The sequence below is a fragment of the Meriones unguiculatus genome, chromosome 10, assembly GCF_030254825.1.
Source record: "Meriones unguiculatus strain TT.TT164.6M chromosome 10, Bangor_MerUng_6.1, whole genome shotgun sequence".
In the NCBI taxonomy this organism is placed as follows: domain Eukaryota; kingdom Metazoa; phylum Chordata; class Mammalia; order Rodentia; family Muridae; genus Meriones; species Meriones unguiculatus.
The window spans coordinates 8,624,949-8,644,920 of record NC_083358.1 but is presented as its reverse complement, the minus strand read 5'-3'; the positions used below and the strand labels follow the sequence as shown (position 1 = coordinate 8,644,920).

At 51.8% G+C, this 19,972-nt stretch overlaps 1 protein-coding gene across 5 annotated transcripts; it reads right to left on the bottom strand.

The window, feature by feature from the left end:
* Nucleotides 1-128: 128 nt before the first annotated feature.
* Nucleotides 129-15,237, bottom strand: Kcng4 (potassium voltage-gated channel modifier subfamily G member 4). 5 transcript variants are annotated; one of them, XM_060391890.1, is made up of 4 exons: nucleotides 14,502-15,237; nucleotides 13,878-14,143; nucleotides 12,012-12,809; nucleotides 129-4,844 (listed from the first exon to the last, which is right to left on the bottom strand). In XM_060391890.1, exons 3-4 carry the CDS (start codon nucleotides 12,762-12,764, stop codon nucleotides 4,074-4,076), a joined length of 1,524 nt encoding a protein of 507 aa, XP_060247873.1. In that variant the 5' UTR covers nucleotides 12,765-12,809; nucleotides 13,878-14,143; nucleotides 14,502-15,237; the 3' UTR covers nucleotides 129-4,073. The 5 variants fall into 5 exon arrangements, with proteins under 5 accessions (XP_060247873.1, XP_060247874.1, XP_060247871.1 ...); XM_060391891.1 differs by having other exon boundaries at nucleotides 12,012-12,801; nucleotides 13,951-14,143; XM_060391888.1 differs by having other exon boundaries at nucleotides 13,951-14,143; nucleotides 14,502-15,235.
* Between the last annotated feature and the right edge of the window lie 4,735 nt (nucleotides 15,238-19,972).

Below are 19,972 nucleotides of genomic sequence, written 5' to 3'. Positions count from 1 at the left end.
AAGTCTTTCAGATGGCTTGGGATGGGTGGCCTGGCTCCTACCATTTTCCTCTCAGAGAACCCTTCCATGTCCCTAAGATCAACTCCAGTGACTGGGGTGGCCCTGACATACCAGAGAAGTCATGTACATCCTTTTTAAATGTTGTTTAATATTTAATTCAGAGGTATGCAGGGTCCCAAAAGCTCAACCAGCAAGTGCAGTTGGCACCCTGAGTCTCCCAGGGGTCTCCCTCAGGCAGGTCACTGCTAACACAGTGAAGGCAGTGAGATGGGCTATTTTTAGTTCAGGGCCCACACTGTCCCAAACTCGTGTCACATGGCACCCGTGCCCCCTTGGCTGTGCCCTCCTTCCAGCGAGTCCCAAAGTGGTGGCTCTGAGTTCTCTATGTGTCCTCAGAAGCAGGCAGTTGCAGGGCAAAGCTGGTGACTTTTGTTTTATTTTTAACTGGCATTGTACTTCTTGGCTAGATGTCAGAGCTGGGTAAAGACAGGCATTGGGCAGAGAGCAGGCCACCCAGGGCTGGAAGCCCCGGAGCTAGGAGTCAGAGCCTGAGCTGAGCCTAGCTGTGCCACCCTCGTGATATTCCCCCAAGTCATGTCCCCTCCTTTGTTCTTTCTCTCCACACCTACATAGACAGAGGTGGGACCCTTTCTCATCAAGGCCCTACTTTAGGCTCTGTGGAAGCTGCCCAGGGTTGGGAATACTGAGTCTTAGGGACCTGTAAAAGGGTGTGCTCTCCTCACAGGAGCCCTTCAGGCTGGCCAGCCAAGCTGGAACAGTCTACCTGGCCTGGCGCAGGCAGGCAGCAGACAAGAACCAATGCGACCACTCTATTTCAATCTTTGGACCAGGCCAGCTCTCCCTGACTCCTTCCTCAGTTTCTACTCTCCACCGTGTGTCCTGGGATCACCTCCCAAAGAAACGGACTGCCCCCCTCATCGATAATAACTTTTCCTCCCTCCCCCTTTCCTCTTTCTTCTAAAGGGGGAAAGATTCACTGGGACTCATTGTATCTCCTGTTTTTCACATGAAACGGTACAAACCCACAGGCTGAAGGCCAGAGACCACCCAGAATGTGTCTATTTTCCCAAGTCTCCATGAGGAGTGGGAGATGTGGACAGGCTCCACAGTGAGGCATGCAGTGCATCATGGGAAGGATTGGGTGTGGTACTTGAGAGATAGCAATCTGGTGACAGGAAAAGAGCTCTGCGGGCAGGCGAATCTGGAATGAGCCTCCAGGCGTGGTGGCTGGCAAAGAGCCGGCAGACTGAATGCTGCGTCCCTCTTTCTGTGTGGCCTTCCCAGCTCATCTCCAGGTTAGAAGTCTTTGCAGTGAGTTCACAGGAGTTGTCTGTGCTGGGAGGAACTATGGGTGGCCTCCTGCAGGATTTCAGTTCGATATGTGAGGAAGAGCTGGTCCAGCAAGTCAATCCCTGTGTCTCCTGTGCCCAGGACATGCCACAGTAGTATCTCGGCCACTCAGCTCAGGGCAGTGTGGCGAACCACTTCTTCCTTTTCCTCTCAAGCACATTCTCCAAGCACCAGGCCCTGCTTTCCTTGAGCCCAAGATGGCAGCAGAACATACTAGATACTTGAATGTAATGAGACAAGCCAGCTGTGGGGCCAGAAGCAGGCACCTTTCCCTCTCCTGGGCCTAGGTCTCTCCATCTTCCAAGGGGGAGTTGACTGAGGCTAGAACTGCTTTCCCTGTTTGGAGACTCTTCCTTTGAGAAGCAAATGGAATCAGTGGACACTCTGCCCTCCGAAGTGCATGCCCACCGGGCACACACTGATCAGCTTTTGAAGGGACTGCCGGTGGCCATGCTGACGTCCTAAAAGCCCTGTAAGTAGCCTGTGTTTTTAACATAGCCCTGGTTTGGGGGCAAGGAGGAGTCTAGACATTTTTGTATTCTGCTAGACATTGTGTGAGGATGTGATCATCACTGGCCAATGGGACTTCTGCCTCTTTGGCTGGTCTTCCCCCAACAACAGTAACCCTCAAGAGGATTCTGTAGAACCTCAGCCAGAGATCCACAGATCTGGCCCAACTCTTCGGGTTACAGGGAGACAAAGGGACACGCCCACAGTATGACATAGAGAGAGAGAGAAACACCCCGGTCTCAGAGGTACCTGTGCTGTCTGTCCTTAAGAGTAGAAAGGAAAAACTGACTGTTTATAGTGTTTTGCCTAGTGATACCTGTAAAAATGTTAACTTGGGAACTAGGAAGTTGAGGCAGGAGGATTACAACCGTGAGATCCTCTCCAATAATAATAATAATAATAATAATAATAATAATAATAATAAAAACTAGCCTGGAGCAAAAGATTAACATAGCTATTTTTAATATGTTCCTAAGATATGTCCAGGTACCCCCAGGACTCTGCTAGCTGATTTCTGAAGCAGAGCAGCATGCGTCAGCTCTCCTAGTGTGATACAAAGGCCTTGCTTGGGAGGACTAAGGCTGCTCCCTGAACCTTGAGGTCTAGAGGGATGGGGACATGTGTGTGCATCCACTGGGGGAGTCAGAGGACGTGAGAGTTCCCACATGGGCAAGACACACTCTGCGTTAGGTGCTGTGACTTCTCTGGGCAGAGCCATTGGAGCTGCAATTAGGGGAAGGGTGGGCCTGGCAACAGCAGGGCTCAGCTCAGCACTGTCGGAAGGACCAATAGCCAGGCACATGTTAGCAGGCCTGCAGTGTTGACTGTACCCACACATGAGCCGTGTCACATTCACATGGTCCTGTCTATCTGCTGTCACCTACTTGTGTCCCTCACAGCAAATCATGAGTGATAGTAAGGCTGTGTTCCCCCTGAGAAGTGCCACAGAGATGTCTCCCAGATAGTCTGTGCCAGCTTGGTAGTGTCTTGAAGGAGGGGAACCCACAGGTTATTCCTGGATGGCTGTCATTCCCACTTCAGCCTGGTCTCATGACCCCTTGAACTGTCATCCTTGTCCTCACCCCCAGTACAGCCACAGTGCTCTGAGGCCCATCGCCTCCTCACCCTAGCCTGCCTTACAGCCCTGTGCCCCCGAGTGTCCCTCCGGCATTAGCCCCCGTCTCTTGGGGAAACTTTGGGGCACGGGCTGCTCAGAGGTTGCTGCTTATTTCTGGTTCATCTCTATAAGTCTTGTCCATAGTGATCTGCCTCCTCTGTGGATCCCAGGCCTGAATCTGTGGACAGATGAGCACATGGATATGTGGACACACACAAGAATGTCCAGGAATACCCATCCTCCATCCGTGCGGGTCAGGTGTGGAGAGCTGAAACCAGGCAGGCCTAAGGCTGTCCTGCTGAGCTGTGTCAGTGACATTCAGTTGACTGAGGTTGTTCCTGGTGCTATCATTCTCTGAAGGGACATTGAAACTCAAGTTCTCAGAGTTTCCTTGTCAAGGCTAAGAGCTGAATTACTAAAGAATGTCCACCAAGAGCCCAGCTGGCCAACTGGGTACCTGCAGGTAGCCCTCCTGCCCAGGTCCCCAGGCATGTCATAGGTGACAGCAGCCATGAGACCCTGACAGTATTGACTGTAATGGCCAGGACATCCTTCTTAGTTAAGGGCCTCTGGAAATGGGGTTGGCGGTAGGTAGAAAGCGTTAAAAGAGCCCATGATCTGCCTGGAAGCCTTGCAGGCTCGTGGAGCTCTGAGCAGGCCTCCGTGCCCAAGTCCTCTGATTTCCAGGGGTGGTGCGGCCCAGGAGAGGGCGTCTGAGGGAGAAGTTGAAAATCTGCAGACTCCGCAGTTAGCTCTTAGTGGCGATTAATTCTGTGCGCATCAGAACCCAGGCTGGGCTATCACAGAGTTTGCAAGGAAGGGAAAGGAACACCGGAACACCGATCCAGCCTGGCAAGATGGGCAGTGCACAGTGATGGGCCGAAAAGTGAGGAAGGGCAAAGGATGGATGGGCCCACGATCACACCGATGACGTCGTGGCCTGGCACCTTTCCTACTTTGGACGTCGGTCAGTATTCTGAGGACATACCCCAAGGTGGTCCATCCAGGACAGGCAGGAGATTGTCTCAGCCAGGGGATGGGTTGAAGCTATTGCACATTCCTAAGGTGGTGGGAGTTACATATATCGGACAGGGGAGATCACGCCCTCGGGGACCATGTCATCTACATCACTCAGGAGCTCCCGTTCACTGACCGAATTGGTATTCTGAAGACGCCGGAGGCGGGCCTGGATCTGCTCCTGTTCCCGCTTCAGCTCCAGGTAGGAATGGGAGAAGGTGTGGAAGATGGACGTGGCTGGAAAAGCCATGATGAGGATCCCACTGAGGATGCTGCTCAGAGCTACCATCTGGCCCGGCACGCTGCGAGGGACCATGTCCCCATAGCCCACCGTGGTCATGGAGATGATAGCCCACCAATAGGATGCGGGTATGCTGGTGAACTCCAGGACCCTTCCGGATTCATTCTCAGCCACGTAGACCAACGGGGAGAAGAGGGTAACCGCCACACCCAGGAAGAGCAGCAGGAGGCCAAACTCTCGGGCGCAGCGGCGCACAGTAAGGCCCAGCGTCTGCAGCCCCAGTGAGTGGCGAGCCAGGCGCATGACGTAGAGGATGCGTAATGCACGCAGAACACGCAGCACCAGCCCCACTTTCTCCAGGTAAGAGCTGCCACTCGGCCTCTCGCCTGCCTCCGGGGACTCCTCAGACACTGCGAGCGACACGTAGTACGGAGAGATGGCGAGAATGTCGATGACGTTTAGGGGCCCGCGGAAGAACTGGCACTTGTTCCGGGCCTGGACAAAGCGCAGACAGAACTCCAGGGAGAACCAGGCCACACAGATGGTCTCCACCACGAAGATGTAGTAGCACTTTCTAGCGCATTCTCCCTGTGGTGAGAGCCACAGAAGCAGTGGGTTAGTCTGCTCTCCTCAAACGGCCCATCGGCTTAAGGAAGGAGGGATTTATCTGGGCTCACAGTTTCGGAGGGACAGCCAGCCATAGTGGGGAAGATAGTGAAGTAGCTCCGCGGTGGCTATGTGATGTGATGTGTGTGTGTGTGTGTGTGTGTATGTGTGGCGGTGGGTGGGTGGGGGGAGGCTGTTTTTGTTTTTCTCCTGAGGCCAGGTCTCTTACTACCCTGGAGCTTGCCGGGTAGGTGAGGCTGGCTGGCCAGCCAGCCCTAAGGTTCTGCCTGTGTCTGCCTCCCCAGTGCTAGGATTACAGGTGTTCCTCATGACACACAGCCTTTTAATGTGGACCTCAGCATTCTGACTCAGGTCCTTGTGCTTGCAAACACCTAACCAACTCAGCCATCTTCCCAGGCCCCACAGCAATGATTCTCAACCTTCCTAATGCTGTGACACTTTAATACAGTTCCTCATGCTGTGGTCATGACCTCCAACTGTTATTTCACTGCTACTTCATAACTGTAATTTTGCTGCTTTTATGAATCATAATGTAAATATCTGATATGCAGGATAGCTGATATGTGACCCCTGTAAAGGGGTCCCCAAAAAGGTCATGGCCATTGGAAAATTACTTCCTCAGAGGCACAGTTTGATCTCACTATGTGCTGTGGGCTGAGCCGTCCATCCTGCGTGGTTGTTAGGTTACTGTAGCTGGCCATATGGCAGATCAACCTGCTGGAACCCCAGATTTCCTGCTTCCGTTACAGCTAGATCTGTCCAAATGCTTGTCACCTGGGGAAGGTGCATTGCTGGGTCAAGGGCGTCAGACAGGGTTGCAAGCTCCTTACGCTGACCTCTTTCCTGGCACCAGGACCCCAGAAGGAGCTTACAACAGAAGACCAACACCCCAAGGGAGAATGAAACATTCAAGTAGAGAAACCAGGGTTCAGAGTGGGAGCTGCTGCTCACTGAGCTCCCTCCCTCAGGGACTGGTACATAGGAGAGAAAACAACTTCCATTTTGTTTAAAGCTACCTGTCCTGGGCTTCCTCATTATAGCCGTGAGCCTTCGCTTTCACTGACATAAGCATTGCTCAGGCATGCACAGCTTGTTCCTGAAGCCACACAGCCATGTCCTGGACAGAGGCTGTGGCTACATATTAGACCCCAGGAAAGGGTCACATGTATGTGTCATATGTATGTATATGTATACACGTGTGTATATATATATATATATATATATATATATATATATGTCCTGTCCCATCCCGTTCCAGGTCTCTTATTCACTGCTTTTTGCCTTGTCATGTCTTTATCCATGACCACAATTCCTTCATTCAACAAAATGGACTAAGGCCCACTTGAGCTAGGCTCTGGGCTGGTCCTGGAGTGATGTCACTGGAGAAGCAGACATGGTTCTGGAAGCAGAGAGCTGCTAAAACAGAACGGGTTCAGAAGCAGTTGTCCAGCCTTTAAAAGGTGTGATCAAAACCCTTTGCCCAGATACTGTCCCCTAGCCACAAGAGTCACCAATGTGCCACCCACTCCTGGCCCCCGGGCTCCCAACATACCTCAGCATACCCTGCTCCTCAGCAAGGTCCTTAAGCAAAACCACCAACTTCTCCAGCCTGGAGAAACAGGACCCTGCCCCTCCCCCACCACGACCAGCTGCATAATCTGCATTTTAATAAGATCCTGCTGGACAGTCACCCTCAGCCTTGGCTGACCAGCAAACCACCCGGGGAGCTGCAGCCCTCAAGCTCAGGTCTGCTCCTAGAGACTCTAACTTAGTTGACATGGGTTTTGAGCTTGAGTAGTAGAATTTTCCAGGAGCTCCTTGGATGAGTCAAATGTTGAGAACTCAGCTTTAAATATTTTCAATATATGTGTACACACACACACACACACGCCCTGGAAAATGAGCAAGTATATAACTGAGCTATGTGCCTATGGGCAAAGCAAAATATTAACAGCTGTGGGGGTTTGGATTCAAACGCTCTTTTGTTCCCCGTGTCCAAGCCCAGAGGAGTCTTAAACTGAAATGTTTTGTTTTGTTTTGTCTGTCCATCAGGAAAAAAGAAGATGGCCAGACCACCCGAAGGCCCAATGGCATGCGCAGGGCTAGGAAGCTCTCTCCCTGTCTCCCTGATTTCTGTCTGGTCTAATCGTTCTCCCTGACTTCTGTCTGGTCTAATCGTTCTAGGGTTGGAGCAGATGAAGCCCCGACTGTGTGGCCCAGGGTCACATCCCAACCAACACTGTCACTCACTCAGGAAGTCACTAGTTCTCCCTGGACCTCCAGGGGCCAGCGGTCTAAGGGGCTGCTGTAAAGGATGGATTCACGTGTACAGCAGCTACGGTGAAGCTGAGCCCAGCAGATACACATGACACTGTGACAGTTGCCGGCCTGCTTGGTCAGCAGGAGGCTAGCTGTCTACAGGAAGTAGAATACGTTTTCCGACCCGCTGACACAGCTTCCTCAGAGGTTTGCCATCAGGATCCCGGATGGCTTCAGAGCTTCGGGTCTGGGCTCTCCAGGCCTTCTACAGACTTGCTGTGCAGTCTGGAAGTGGTTGGTCCCCGCCTGTCTCTGGGCTCCAGTTTTTGATGAAGAGGGTAGAGGGTGGAATCCCCTGGGATGCCAGCTACAGATTCTAGGGTCCATCAGGGACCCAAAGCCTTGGAGCTTAGCTCAGGCATGGGAACTTAAGGGGAGTCTCTCCCCACAGCTTCGGAGCCCTCAGAGGTCCTGGGGTCTGGGCTGCCTTCCTACAGGGCCCACTTTGCTCACATCCGGGAGTTTTCCTCAGCTCTGTCGAGTCTTACAGCTGGGAACACTACCTCCAGTGACCAGCAGCTCCGGAAGGTGACTCTGGAGGGCCGAGCAAGACGTACTACTGCCTCTGGTACTGGCGTTCGGCGATTCAAGCCACGTACATCCTGTCCTCCCTCCCCTGGTCTGGGCTGTCGGCCTCCCTGCACTGCAGCAGGCTGGCCCTGCCTAGTCACTCCTGCGCTGCCTTGCATCCTAACCAGCCTGGTGCCTGCCTTCAAGAGCTGGCATCTCTTGAGCCATGCTGGGGCACATGAGACAGAGAGATGTAGGGGCTCTAGGTGAGGACATGATGTCCAGTCCAGCCCTGTCAATATTTGAAGGAAACGAGGGAGTCAGGGGTAGAGGGAGGGAAGCAAAAGCAAAAGAAAGCACTTCTTTCTCTCTGGGGAACACTCTGTCCATAGGGGCTGCAGTGTTTGGTCTGTGTTGTTCTCATCGCTCTGGATTTGGACACAGAGAAATCTGGTTTTGGGACACCACCCCTCCCAATCCCAGGTGAAGTGGGGAGTTAGCCACCATGTTGTGTGCCTTTGTCCCTGGCGGTGGTGAAGAAAGCACTGCCCCTTCCTGTTGTGAAGTTGAGCCAGCCCTGAGGAGACTGCAGTAGAATGACAGGACCACACAGCTATGTGAGGCCTAGGAAGCTGGAGGCCAGACAAGGCAGCACTGGATACTAGGTGAGGCTCGCCTCCAGAAATCCCACCATCAAACCAGCTGCTCAGGACACTCAAGGTTGACTGTGAAGGGCCTCAAAGGAACTTCTGAGGTGAGGGAAATAGTCTAGATTGACAGGGGTGAGTCGGTAGGAGTGTGTAGTTTTTGTTTTGTTTTGTTTCTTGTTTTCTAAGAGGTTTCAACATGTGTGCCTGAAAACCATGTGATTAAAAGAGGAATGAGGGCCAGTGAGACCCTCAGTGGGTTAAAGCTCTTCCCACCAAGCCAAGCTTGACAGCCTGCTGACACCTACATGGTAGAAGGGGAAAACCAGCTCCTGAAAGTTGTCTTCTGACCTACATACACACACACACACACACACACACACAGAACCTGCTGGTAGGCTGGGCTGCAGGGCACTTGAACTTAGGAAACAGCCTAACAGCTCTTCCAGGGGTTAAACTCATACTCAAGACTCAGCAAGGTCACGCCTATTCACACACCCAAGAGGAATGAAAGCACACACCCATACAGGAATAGACGCAGCATTCCATATTCTCTCTGTAGCCAAAGGTGGCTTTGAACTTCTGATCCTCCTGCCTCTACCTCCCTGGGGCTGGGATGGTAGGTGTGTCTGCCACACTGGACTTAACATCCTGCTAGAGCCAAAGCTCCATGCATGCTGGGCAAGCACTCTAACAACTGAGCCCCAGCCCCCAGCCAAAAAGTGAAAAAGCCACAAAGGTCATCAACCAACCTGCAAATGGATCGGCAAGCATGGCACAGCCAGATGGCAGCTGTGACAAAGCCAAGGATTCTGAGTTTCCATGGGTCACATCCCCAGGGTCTGGATCCTTCAGGGTGTCATTAAATCACCATGCCCTGTGACTCTCCTCAGGAGAAGCTGACCAGCCTTAACAGCCGGCTGGCTAAAAAGAGCCACTCTTTGCCTGCCCGCTATCCCCTGAGGACAAATGAGAAGTACAAGGCACAGACTAGGGGGAACAACCTGCTTTTTATTTAAATGTCAGGGGCGCTGTCCTGAAAGAACAAAGATCCTGAGGTTGGCTGCCCTCAGCCTCCCTGGCTCTCTGAATCATCTCCAACGGGAGCTTAGGCCCTCCTGAGGCTGCTCTCAGATGGGGGCAGCATGGACAAAGGTGGCTCTGGGGAATAAGCACAAGGACACGGTGGCTGTCTCTGGACATGAATCCCTCTTACCCCATGGGACACTGCTGCCAGATTCTCAGGGACAGCTTTGGGCTGCCCAGGACTGCAAACCAGTGACCTGCCTCTAATTTGCCTGGGATTGTGCTCTTTGTAATTTTCAAAGCATTAAGCCCTACAAAGCCCTCGCCCCTCTGCTCAGGGAAGCTCCTGGCTCCCCCATGCTACCTTCTCTCCCCCGAAAAGAAAAACACATGTGTGGAGACCAGGGGTGATCCTTCAGCAGCTGGAACCCGGTGTCCTTGACTGGGGTAAGGACACTGCTTACTCAGCCCTAGTCCTCAGAAGCAAAAACAAAACACCTACAACAACAAACCATAATAACAAAAGCAAATCACATGTGGGTATTCCCACAGGCAAGCAGGCTCTTCTAGTCCATGTTTTGTGCTAAAGACTGAGGAGGAGGGCCTTCTGCAACTACAGACTCAGGGGGTAACCAGCTGTTAGAAAGACTGAGGATCTGAACACGATGCATCTTCTTCCTTCAGAGAAAACATTGGTCAATCGGACAAAACACACATTTTGTTCGACAAATATTTGTGTAGAACTTATTGTGTGTGAGGCACATGCTGGCTTTCCAACCGGGATGTTCTCTGATCCTACTGTACTGTGTGGGGCAAATCTGTAAGGATGCAGCAGTGTGTGTGTGTGTGTTAAATCTGCCTCCCTTGTCTGTTAGAATCTAAGTGATGGGGGGTCAGGTGATAAGGAAGCAATGTTTTACCTTAGGCAACTGTCTAGTTCTAGTTAGCTTCAGCTGTCAACTTGACGGAGCCCAGAGGCTCTCGGAGAATCTCAGTTGAGGAACAACCTCCACCAGACCCGCCTACTGACATGACTATGGGAGCATTTTCTTGATTGCTGATTTATGAAGGAAGGCTCAGCCTACCATGAGCAGCACCATCCCTTAGACAGGGGCCTTGGGCTGCGTAAGAAAGCTGGCTGAGCAGTAGCCAGACAGTAACTAGCCTTCCTCCTCCTATCTGTGGTTTCTGCTTCAGGTTCCTGCTCAAGCTCTCGCCCTGACTTTCCCCACTGACAGTCTGTGACCTAGTAGTAGGAGCCAAATAAGCCCTTTCTGCTCCAACTTGTTTTCAATCAGGGTGTTTCTCACAGCAACAGAATGCAAATTAGGACACAGACCATGTGGACCCTAGGGGCCCTTGGGGTCTCACAACTCTCTGCAAAGAGAGTACAGGAGTGAGGTTTGTGCTTAAATCACATTGTTGCTATTATTTTAAAGCATGTGTGTCCAGGTACACAAGCCTCAACATGCATGTGGACATCGAAGTTGGACTCGGGGGCCACTGGACCTCTTTATTTTTTTCTCTTCCCACAATGCGGCCACATTAACTAATCGCCTCGCTGTTTTCTACTATTCTGTTGAGGAGGGGTGGCCTAGCCTCGCTCACTGGGGCTGCCAATGCCCAGTCTCTGGGTTCTTTCCAGTGACATAAGAGTTTTGGGGGGAAGGGAGGTGGCAACCAGAAAGAAAGGGCCATGTGGTTCTGCTATAATCTGTTTCTCAGCTTATAGCAAGAGGAAACACATACCCCATCACTGAGTCTCCGCCTGGAGTGGGGTTGGCTCATGGGCAGGGATCTGGGCTCTGAGCCAATGTGTAGCATGAAGTAGTTGCTCAATAAACATTAAGGGCCATAAATGTGTGAACTTTTAATGAAAGGTCTCCCATCTTTACCAAGGAGTTTACTAGGGCTCAGTGGGGAGCAGTACTTTCTGCCTTATCACAGGGCCTGGAAAGTAGATGGGGGAGGGGGGTCTTCCTAGCACCCCAAACCAGACATGACTTTGTCAATTCAATATTGAATTCCTATCAGAGTCAGGAACATATAGTGACCTCAGCCTTGCAATAAAGATGAAAACGTTATATTCATGTCGGGAGTGCCTAAAAAATGAATATAATCCACATAGGATAATCCACATAGATTCATGTTCTCCTGTTTATTCAAATAGAGACGTTTAGCTGGGACAGCTACACATGTCTGTCTAGCGCTCAGGAGGTGGTAGCAGGAACATCAGAAATGCAAGGCTAGCCTTGGCTAGATAGAGAGTTCTAGGCCAGCCCTGGCTGCATAAGATCCTGTCTTAAAACAACAACCCAAAGGGTCTGGGTCTACAGCTCAGTGGTTAGAGAGCTTGCCTAGCATGCAGGAAGCCGGGGTTCAACTCAGCAGCATATAAAACAGGGTTTGGTGGTACATGCATGCAATCCCAGCATTCAGGAGGTGTAGGCTGGAAGATCAGAGGTTTAAAGCTAATAGCAAGTTGAGGCCAGCCTGAGCTATGTGAGACCCTGTCTCCAAAAAAAGAAAAAAGAAAAAAGAAAATAAAAATAAGGAAGGAAACCGTGTTCTCGGTTCCCCAAGCGTCTCTGGGCTGCCCCATGGTCCCTGATGGGCAGCCACTCACCTTGTCCTCCTCAGCCCTGAAATCGGGCATGGTGCTCACACACAGGCTGACAGCCGTGGTGGCCACGAAGAGAATGGAGAGGCAGGCAAAGACCTTCCCGGGCAGCCCTGACTGTGGGTCCTCCACCATCTCCCGCAGCTGGTTCATGCTGCGGGCCCAGCGGGAAGCGTGCACTTCGGAGCGACAGGCCTGGCGCCGCTGCTGGCGTTGCACGGCCTCCTCCCTGCGCTGCTCGGCCGCCTCCTCCAGCTTCTTCAGCAGTTTGCGCAGGCAGCAGCGCTCCAGGTTGGCTTCCTCGATGCCCCAGTAGCTCAGCTCCTCTCGGAAGGACAGTGCACACATCTCCCGCAGGAGCACCAGCTTTCCCGCCGCCAGGAAGCTCACGATCACCCCGAAGGCGCTGGGGTTCCTGTCGAAGAAGAACTCCTGGCTGTTCTCATCGTAGTCGTCACAGAGCTGTGTGATCTCCTCGTAGCTGCGGCACAGCCGGAGCCTGCTCAGGCGGCTCAGCGGGAAGGCATCCAGGGTGCTCCAGGGCAGCAGGTACCGCCGGCCACCCACGTTCACCAGGATCTCCTTCTTGAGGTCCGCCTCAGGAGAGGCGTCCAGGGTGCTCACCTTTCGGGCCCTGCGGTAGTAAAGGCCCTTGACTGACTGAGGCTCGGGACCAGGACAGAGCTGGCTCAAGGGGCTGCAGGAGTCAAAGTGCTGGTGTCCAGGACGCAGGTCCCTGTCTCTGGAAGACGTGGGCATTGCCTCAGACTGTCGGGCCAGGAAGCCGTGGGCTCACCTGTCCGCCTCCAGAGGAAGAAAAACAAGAGAAGGAAGGGAGCATGAGTCTCAGCAGATCTGACAGGATAAACATTGCTGCGTTTGTGTATCATAGCTGCGGCAGTCCCAGCCTTCTCTTCTTTACTGGGCAGCTACTCTATGCTTGGGCCAAGCGGTTGGACACAGGCCTGTCCCAGTGGAAGCAGGTGTATGGACAGCTGTGCTGCCACACTAAGGAGGTTCTGCATGTCCACCCCCCACCCCCCGTCTCCCTGGCACAAACACTTTGTGGACAGAGATGCGAAGAACGGACCCCGAGCTTTGCTGTCATATGCTGTGTGGTCTTGGGCATGGGGCTTTTCCCTCTCTCTCTTCAAACGACGAGGCTTGTGTCAACCCTGCAGGGTACCGTGTGAGGTCCTGCTCTTCGCAGAGAACCACAAGAGGAGCGACTCTCTCTCTGCACCCTCTGCTTGGTCTGTGAGTGGGGAAGCTTAAGTTCCCATATTGCTGAGCCTAGGGCAGATGTGTCAGGGAACAACATACATGCAGTCTCTATAATGGTCACATCTAGAAGCTCTGTGCACCCAGTCGCTGTAATGGACTCATGCCAACCATCCCAGGAAGTAGACGGGCACAGTTCACCTTTGCAGATGAGGAAACTAAGGCCCAGCATCTTGCTCACTGTTTAGCAAATGCAAGTTCAGGAAGGTCCAGTGAGGGTCAGCAGGTAGACACTCGGGAGCTGGGATCGTGACAGCTTTGCAAGACTGTCAGGAGCTCCCCACAAAGGCTTCACCCCTGGCTATCTAGCCAGGAGGACCCTTCGATGAGGGTGGAGCACACCTCCCGCTTTGGACAACTCTTTCCAACTCACACTTGCAGTTCGTGTTGGTCTCAGCCACCCTTGCTGTGTAACCTTGAAGCCGTTTTTCCCCCTCCCGGGTCTGTAGTCATTTATCTAAAATGCAAAGAGGCTCCTAATGCTCTCTGTGTTGCAGACTTATTTAGGGGGCTCCGCTTAGCACAAGCATTTTTGAATTTTGGCTTGCTCACACATATTTTTTTAAAAAATATTTTTACAATATGTCTCACCCTCCGTATTGTGTGACCATTTCTTATGCTATTCATTCCCGCCGGAGCTGTCTCCAGACACCTATAACCTTACATTGAGAGAGGCATTCCAATCAGGAGCCAATGGAAATAAAAGTGCCTTTCAATTACAGGGCCAGCCAGCTGGATTCTGGCGGACGGTGAGGAGCGAGTCAGGGCCGCGGTGTTTCACACTTGCGCTGCAGTGCGCTCTGCTATTCTGCATGCGTTACTTGGTTCTCAGCGCACAGGCAGGGGAGGAGTGCAGCCTACAGAGAGAGGAAATCCAGGGGGTTCTTTCCAAGCTTGCTCCATTGCCAGTGCAAAAACCAAGACCCAGAGTGCTGAAGGCACTCGTCCAAGGTCACACAGCAAACTCGAATCCAACCCAGGACTCTGGCTTCCTGGCTAGGGGTTCTCTCCAGAGCCGGAATCTTGCCCCCTCTCCTCCCACTGAACGGAACTGACTTTGCAGTCTTTGCTCCCCCTAACAGCTGGCCAGCAAAACTCTTCCAGAGCCCCAGGAAAGTAATTGCCTCCCAGCATCCCTTCCAAGCTGTTCAACCCAGTCACTGCTCCAGAAAATCCCACCCCAGAATGAACAGCTTCCTCCCAAGTCCAACTCACCGCTTGTCTTAGGAAGCGTGTTCCCAGCCGGTTCTCTGCCGGGCATGGGGAGCCCATGTCTCAGTGACCAGGAAAGAGAGAGTTTGTGACAGAGGTAGGGGGAAATGAAAAGAACAAAACACAAACCCAAACCAACTTCCACCATAGCAGCCCTGGCAGAAAGTCAGTGCCCAAGCCTCCTGCAGCCTCCTCTAAAGGGAAGTTTATTCATTCCAAATTTGCAGAAGAGCAGGACTCCAAAGTCTCCCTTTCTCTTGAAAGCCTAGGTCCGGCCGGATGCTGCAGGGAGCCGGGCCAGCTCTTCTGCCTCAGCAGCCGACTTGGTGCTCCAAGTCCCGAGGGGACAGCCAGCATGGTCCTGCCTGGGGTGGGGGTTGGGGGTGCTGCCAGGAAGGGCTTAGGATTAATCTCTCCATCAGCCAGGCAGCAGGCGGGAGCAGCGCTGCTGTGCCAACCACTGGGGAAGGCAAGGAGAGTGTCTGTCCTCTCTCCTCTGTGAGGAGGAGCTGGGGCAGCTGGGGACCTGGGGACCAAGCAATTGCCACCTCCTGGTGCACCAAGGTGGGGAGATGCCTCAGCAAGGGTTGCTGAGAAGTTTGCAGGTTGGGACAGACAGACCCAGCCTCAGTGCTTAGGGTAGGTACTAGGGAGATGGCATAAGGGATTAGGAATAGAGAGACTTGGGGCCAGATCCCAGCCTCCAACGAGAGTGCCCTTAGGCAGGTGGGTCAGTGTCTTCAAGCCCAGTTTCCTTATCTGTAATATGGATATAAAATCTAAGCCACGAGCTTCCCCCTCCCTGGGAGCTCGGCCCTGGGGCTAGGTGGGGAGAGGAAGATGCCACGAGCAAGCTTCTTGCTGTGTGTCCTTGGTGGGTCACTTCGCCTCTCTGGGCCTCAGTTTTCTCACCAGTCAAATGAGGACAGCGGCGGGAGCAATAAAGGCTGAAATTGCAAAAGCATGTTAATGTAGCGCTTGCTGTCCCTTGGTCCTTCATTTTCTTAAAGGGCCTTGCAGCCAAGTGACCTTCACGATTCCAGTCGGTCTCTGAGGTCTCCAGAGTGTTCAAGGTCACTGTGCTAATTGGCAGCTGAGCCAGGTTAGGACCAGCACTGAATGCAGATAGGATCTGGCATGGGGGGTCCAGGAACAAGGGGGATGTGAGCCTGGCCGTCCTCAGCTCTCTGCAAGGAGCAACAGAAGGTACCTGTGGCCTGGTAGTGGGGTGGAGGAATAACAGCAGGAAGGAGAAGCTGGCAGGGGGCAGGGGTCCTCAGAGGGTATTATGGGAATGCCAGAGTTTTACAGAAATGCTCAGGGGCCTGGCGGGTGCCAGGGCAGGAACTGGAGATTCAACCTGTTTTCTCAGCCTCTCCACAACCCCTTCCTGCTGTCTGCACCACAGTCACTGCTGGGTCCGAAAGCAGAGCAAGTAATGGTGTCTTTGTGAGGGATGCCAAGGCGCTGCCTCTCCATTTCTCTCAGCAACTTTAAGCCAGGCTCCAGAATTCTCTCTCTAGTGGGGTCTATCTGTTCCTCATCTAATTTAGTGCTGTCTTAGTCAGGGTTTCTATTGCTGTGACGAAACACCATTACCAAAAGCAACTTGGGAGGGAAAGTGTTTATTTGGCTTACATATCCAAATCATAGTACACTGAAGAAGGCCGAGGTGGGAACACAAACAGGGCAGGAACCTGGAGGCAGGAACTGAGGCAGAGGCCATGGAAGAGAGCTGCTTACTGATTTGTTTCTCATGACTTGCTCAGCCTGCTTTCTTGGAGAACCCAGGGTCAGCAGTTCTGGGTAGGGTGTATCCCTACCCTCAGTGGCCTAGGCCCTCCCCCATCAATGACTAATTAAGAAAATGCCCTCAAGGTTTGCCTACAGCTTAACCTTATAGAGGCATTTTCTCAAATGAATTTCTCTTCTCTCAGGTGACCCTAGTTTGTGTCAAGTTGACATAAAACTAGCCAGCATGAGTCCCTTAGGTTAATCACCCTGCCCAGAGTCCATCTGCCTCTCTTAGTTCTCTCTGGGCATGCAAGGTCCTAATGCCAATCTAGAATCCCCATTACGGGCTCAGTCAGCAAGAAGCTTGGCTGTGCAAGCATGCAGCTCTAAGTTTGAGCCCTTAAAACCCATATAAATCCTGTGAAACTTGCCTGTTATCCCTGTACCAGGGAGGCAGAGATGAGACAACTCCCGGGTCTGACTCACTTGAGGAGGTCCAGGCCAGTGAGAAGACTTTTGGTGGGGTGGCCATGTGGTTCCCCCTCAGAGTTAGGATGAGGTTCTAGCCAGGCCTGCTATGCCATGGCTATGGGAGCCCAGGCAAGTTTTCTTTCCTCTCTGTGCATCAGGACAGCTGGGTGGCTCGGCTTTTGAGTTCCCTGGTCTTTGTGAGTGATTTGCCACAGTGCAGGCCGTGGTGTCTCTGTCCCTTCTTCCAGCATCGTGAGCATCCCTGACAGAGCATGAGCATATAGCGACATCCAGGCTGAGGCTGCTGTTGGTCAGTGGTATGTGGTTCATTGGCAATGGCTGGATTTCTAGGGAGAACTGTTCCTCAGATACAGTGTTTGCCAATTACTGTAATGTAAATTCTCCGGCCAGTATCGAATGAACTGCGTTGCTCTGTGGAGGGCTGAGGTCCATGGAGGGTGAAGGAGACTCTTACACACATGTGCTAATGGGTTCTGGGATATCACTGAACTTGAGGCTTTCTAACACGCATCGGGAAGGGCTCCCCAAGGCAGGAGCCCTTGGTCACACCCTGGCCGAGCAACAGCTTTTAAACCTTGACTGAGTACTCCAGGAATGGGAAAGTGCCCTGCGGGGTCTCCATGAGATTCTGACGGGCAGCTGGGATGATGGTCTGGTCCAGAAATGTCAGAACCCAGAGGGCATAATTCAGAAGACTGATGGTGTTTAGCTACACTGTAGGGTTCTCTGTGGGCTCCCTCCCTACCCCTCCCCTCCTCCCCAGGACCATGTTCCTCTCATAGCTGCCCTCAGTGGCTGCAGGCCCGATAGGCTACCACTGCCATAGGGCATCCATGCAGAGCCTGTTCCATCTAGTTTAGGGTGAGCACAGATGGGCAGGCTTCCTTCCTGGAATGGCTGTCCCCTCCAGCAGCTGATATGCAAGCCCTCTTCCAAGTCATAGCGGGCCGGTGAACTATGGTCTCCAGAGCAGTTCAGCTGGGATCCGTATCAGGTAGTGTCACATGGGTGGCTCTGGGCTTCAGTAGGTTGTGAAACGCAGACTACCAGGCAGCATCTGGCCTCAGCAGGGGATGGACTAGAGTTTCAGAGGTGCCCATAACAAGGTGGCAGGAAACTTCGGGCTAGCGTCAGTCTCCAGGAGAGGAGTCCGCTCAGGAGAGGAGGTGGTAGCATCGGTAATGTGGGTGTGGGTGTGTGCCAGATGGCAGGGGGTGAGAACTGTCAGGCCAGGAGGCCAGTGCTGTGGGCAGCAAGGAGCCACCTCCTAGTGCGCACAGCAACAAGAGACTCAGACTCCTGTGGGGCTTTAGAATTGGCATTTCTCATACCCTGGCCAACTTTTTCTATAGCCCCATAACAACACATCAAGAAGTATTTGCTTTGTAAAGCTGTGGGGACATATTTATCATCTTGCCTTGTGAATCTTGGCCATGAAGTGTTCGTTTAATCTACAATTGGCACCAACTCTGGAGCAGACTCAGTACCTGCCCAGAAAAGTGGCTGCAGTGTGACAGAACAAAACAAAACAAAAAAAACCAGACTGCTTGTTTTCAGTGCAATCAATTATCTCCACTGTGAACTTGGCCTGAGGGAAAACAGATATGCTAAATACCTGTCTATAGGAATTACATTGCTTTTTTCCCCTCTCATTACTTGGAAGCTTTGTGGGGGAGGAGCTATAGAATTGTCTATCTTTTGTGTTTCAGTTTGTTTTGTTTTGTTTTTTTTTTTTTTTTGTTTTTCAAGATAGAGTCTCTCTGTGTAGTCCTGGCTGTCTCGGAACTCAAGACCAGGCTGGCCTTGAACTTGTAGATCCACTTGCCTCTGCCTCCTGAGTGCTGGGATTAAAGAGTGTACCTCTGTGTTTGGCTGTGAGTTTCCCTTTTTGTAGCTCAGGTCTCTGGTGGAGATTAAGTGCTCTGGACCCATCCTATCTGAGCTCGGAGTCCAGGTTTTAATTTCTGCCTTTGCAACTTGGGCCAGGTTCCTCTGCTTCTCTGGCGCTTCTTCCTCATCTGTTAAGTGATGGGTCCATAGTATCTACCTCAGGGGGCTGCTGTAATTAAGACACTTCTGTAAACAAAGCATGTTAGGCTTGAGGGCAGTAGCCCAAGGATCAGTTTTATGATTTTATCAATAACTCTTAAAGAAGAAAAATGAATGTTAGGTGTTTGACCACAGCATCTTGTATGTGTGTGTGTGTGTTTGTGTAATGGTGCATGCACATGTAACAACTGCCTCCCCAAGAACAAACTGGAAAAACCTCCTGACTTGCTGTCATGCTTTTTTTTTTGCTTTTTTTTTTTTTTTTTTTTTTTTTTTTTTGAGAGCCGTTTGCTCCAGACACACTCTGCCTTCTTCCTGAAGGCTTAAAATCTAGGACAGAGCTTTTCCTCAGAGGGAGGGGGAAGGTCACAACATCTGCCGTCCTTGTCCTCGGTGTTCTAGATCGAGAACTTACTCGGACAAGGCTGAGACGCCAGAGCAATAAAATAATTGACCTGATTCTCTTTTTAAGGCGGACTCCTTGTGCTTTGCTGAGACACAGAACTCTTTATTGTAAAAGGCGATGCTTGCCCCGCAGGTTTTGCTGACAATAAAAATGTTTGCTTCTGCACCCAGTGTCCCTCCTAGTGAAGTCAATTGGAAGGAGACACAGGGGAAATCTGGTATAGATTTAAAACAAATCTGGCTGAGGATTCAGGGTTGGAGAAAGTGGTCCCAGCCAGACCAGCAGGCTGAGACACCTGTAGCTTGGGTGTGCTATGTGGACAGGGTTGACCTGGGTCTGATTAGCTCCACTGCAGAGGGTAGGTTTGAACCAGAATTTTGTTTTTACACACTTAGCACAAGAGCTGGCATTGACATTGATGGAGGGATAAGTGGAAGGATGGGAGGATGGAAGGATGGATGAAGGGATGGGAGGCAGGGTAGATAAATGGAAGTGGCAGGGAGAACACACTGGTATCTAGCCTTTTTTCCCTCAAGGTTCTTGAAGTCTTGGGTTTTGAGAGTCTTGAACTATCAATTTGCTGCTCTGTGCTTGTACAAATTGGCTGAGAGATACTTGGAATCAAGGTCAAGGTAACTTGAACGTGGTCTTGATAGCAGACAAGATGAAAACGTGGGAAAAGGTGGAAAGTGGAACTCACTGAATCAAAATAAAAGCAAGCATTGGATTTATAATGCTTCAAAAATACGCCTCTGCACAAACTGAAATGCTACTTTCAAAAATACAGTCTGCA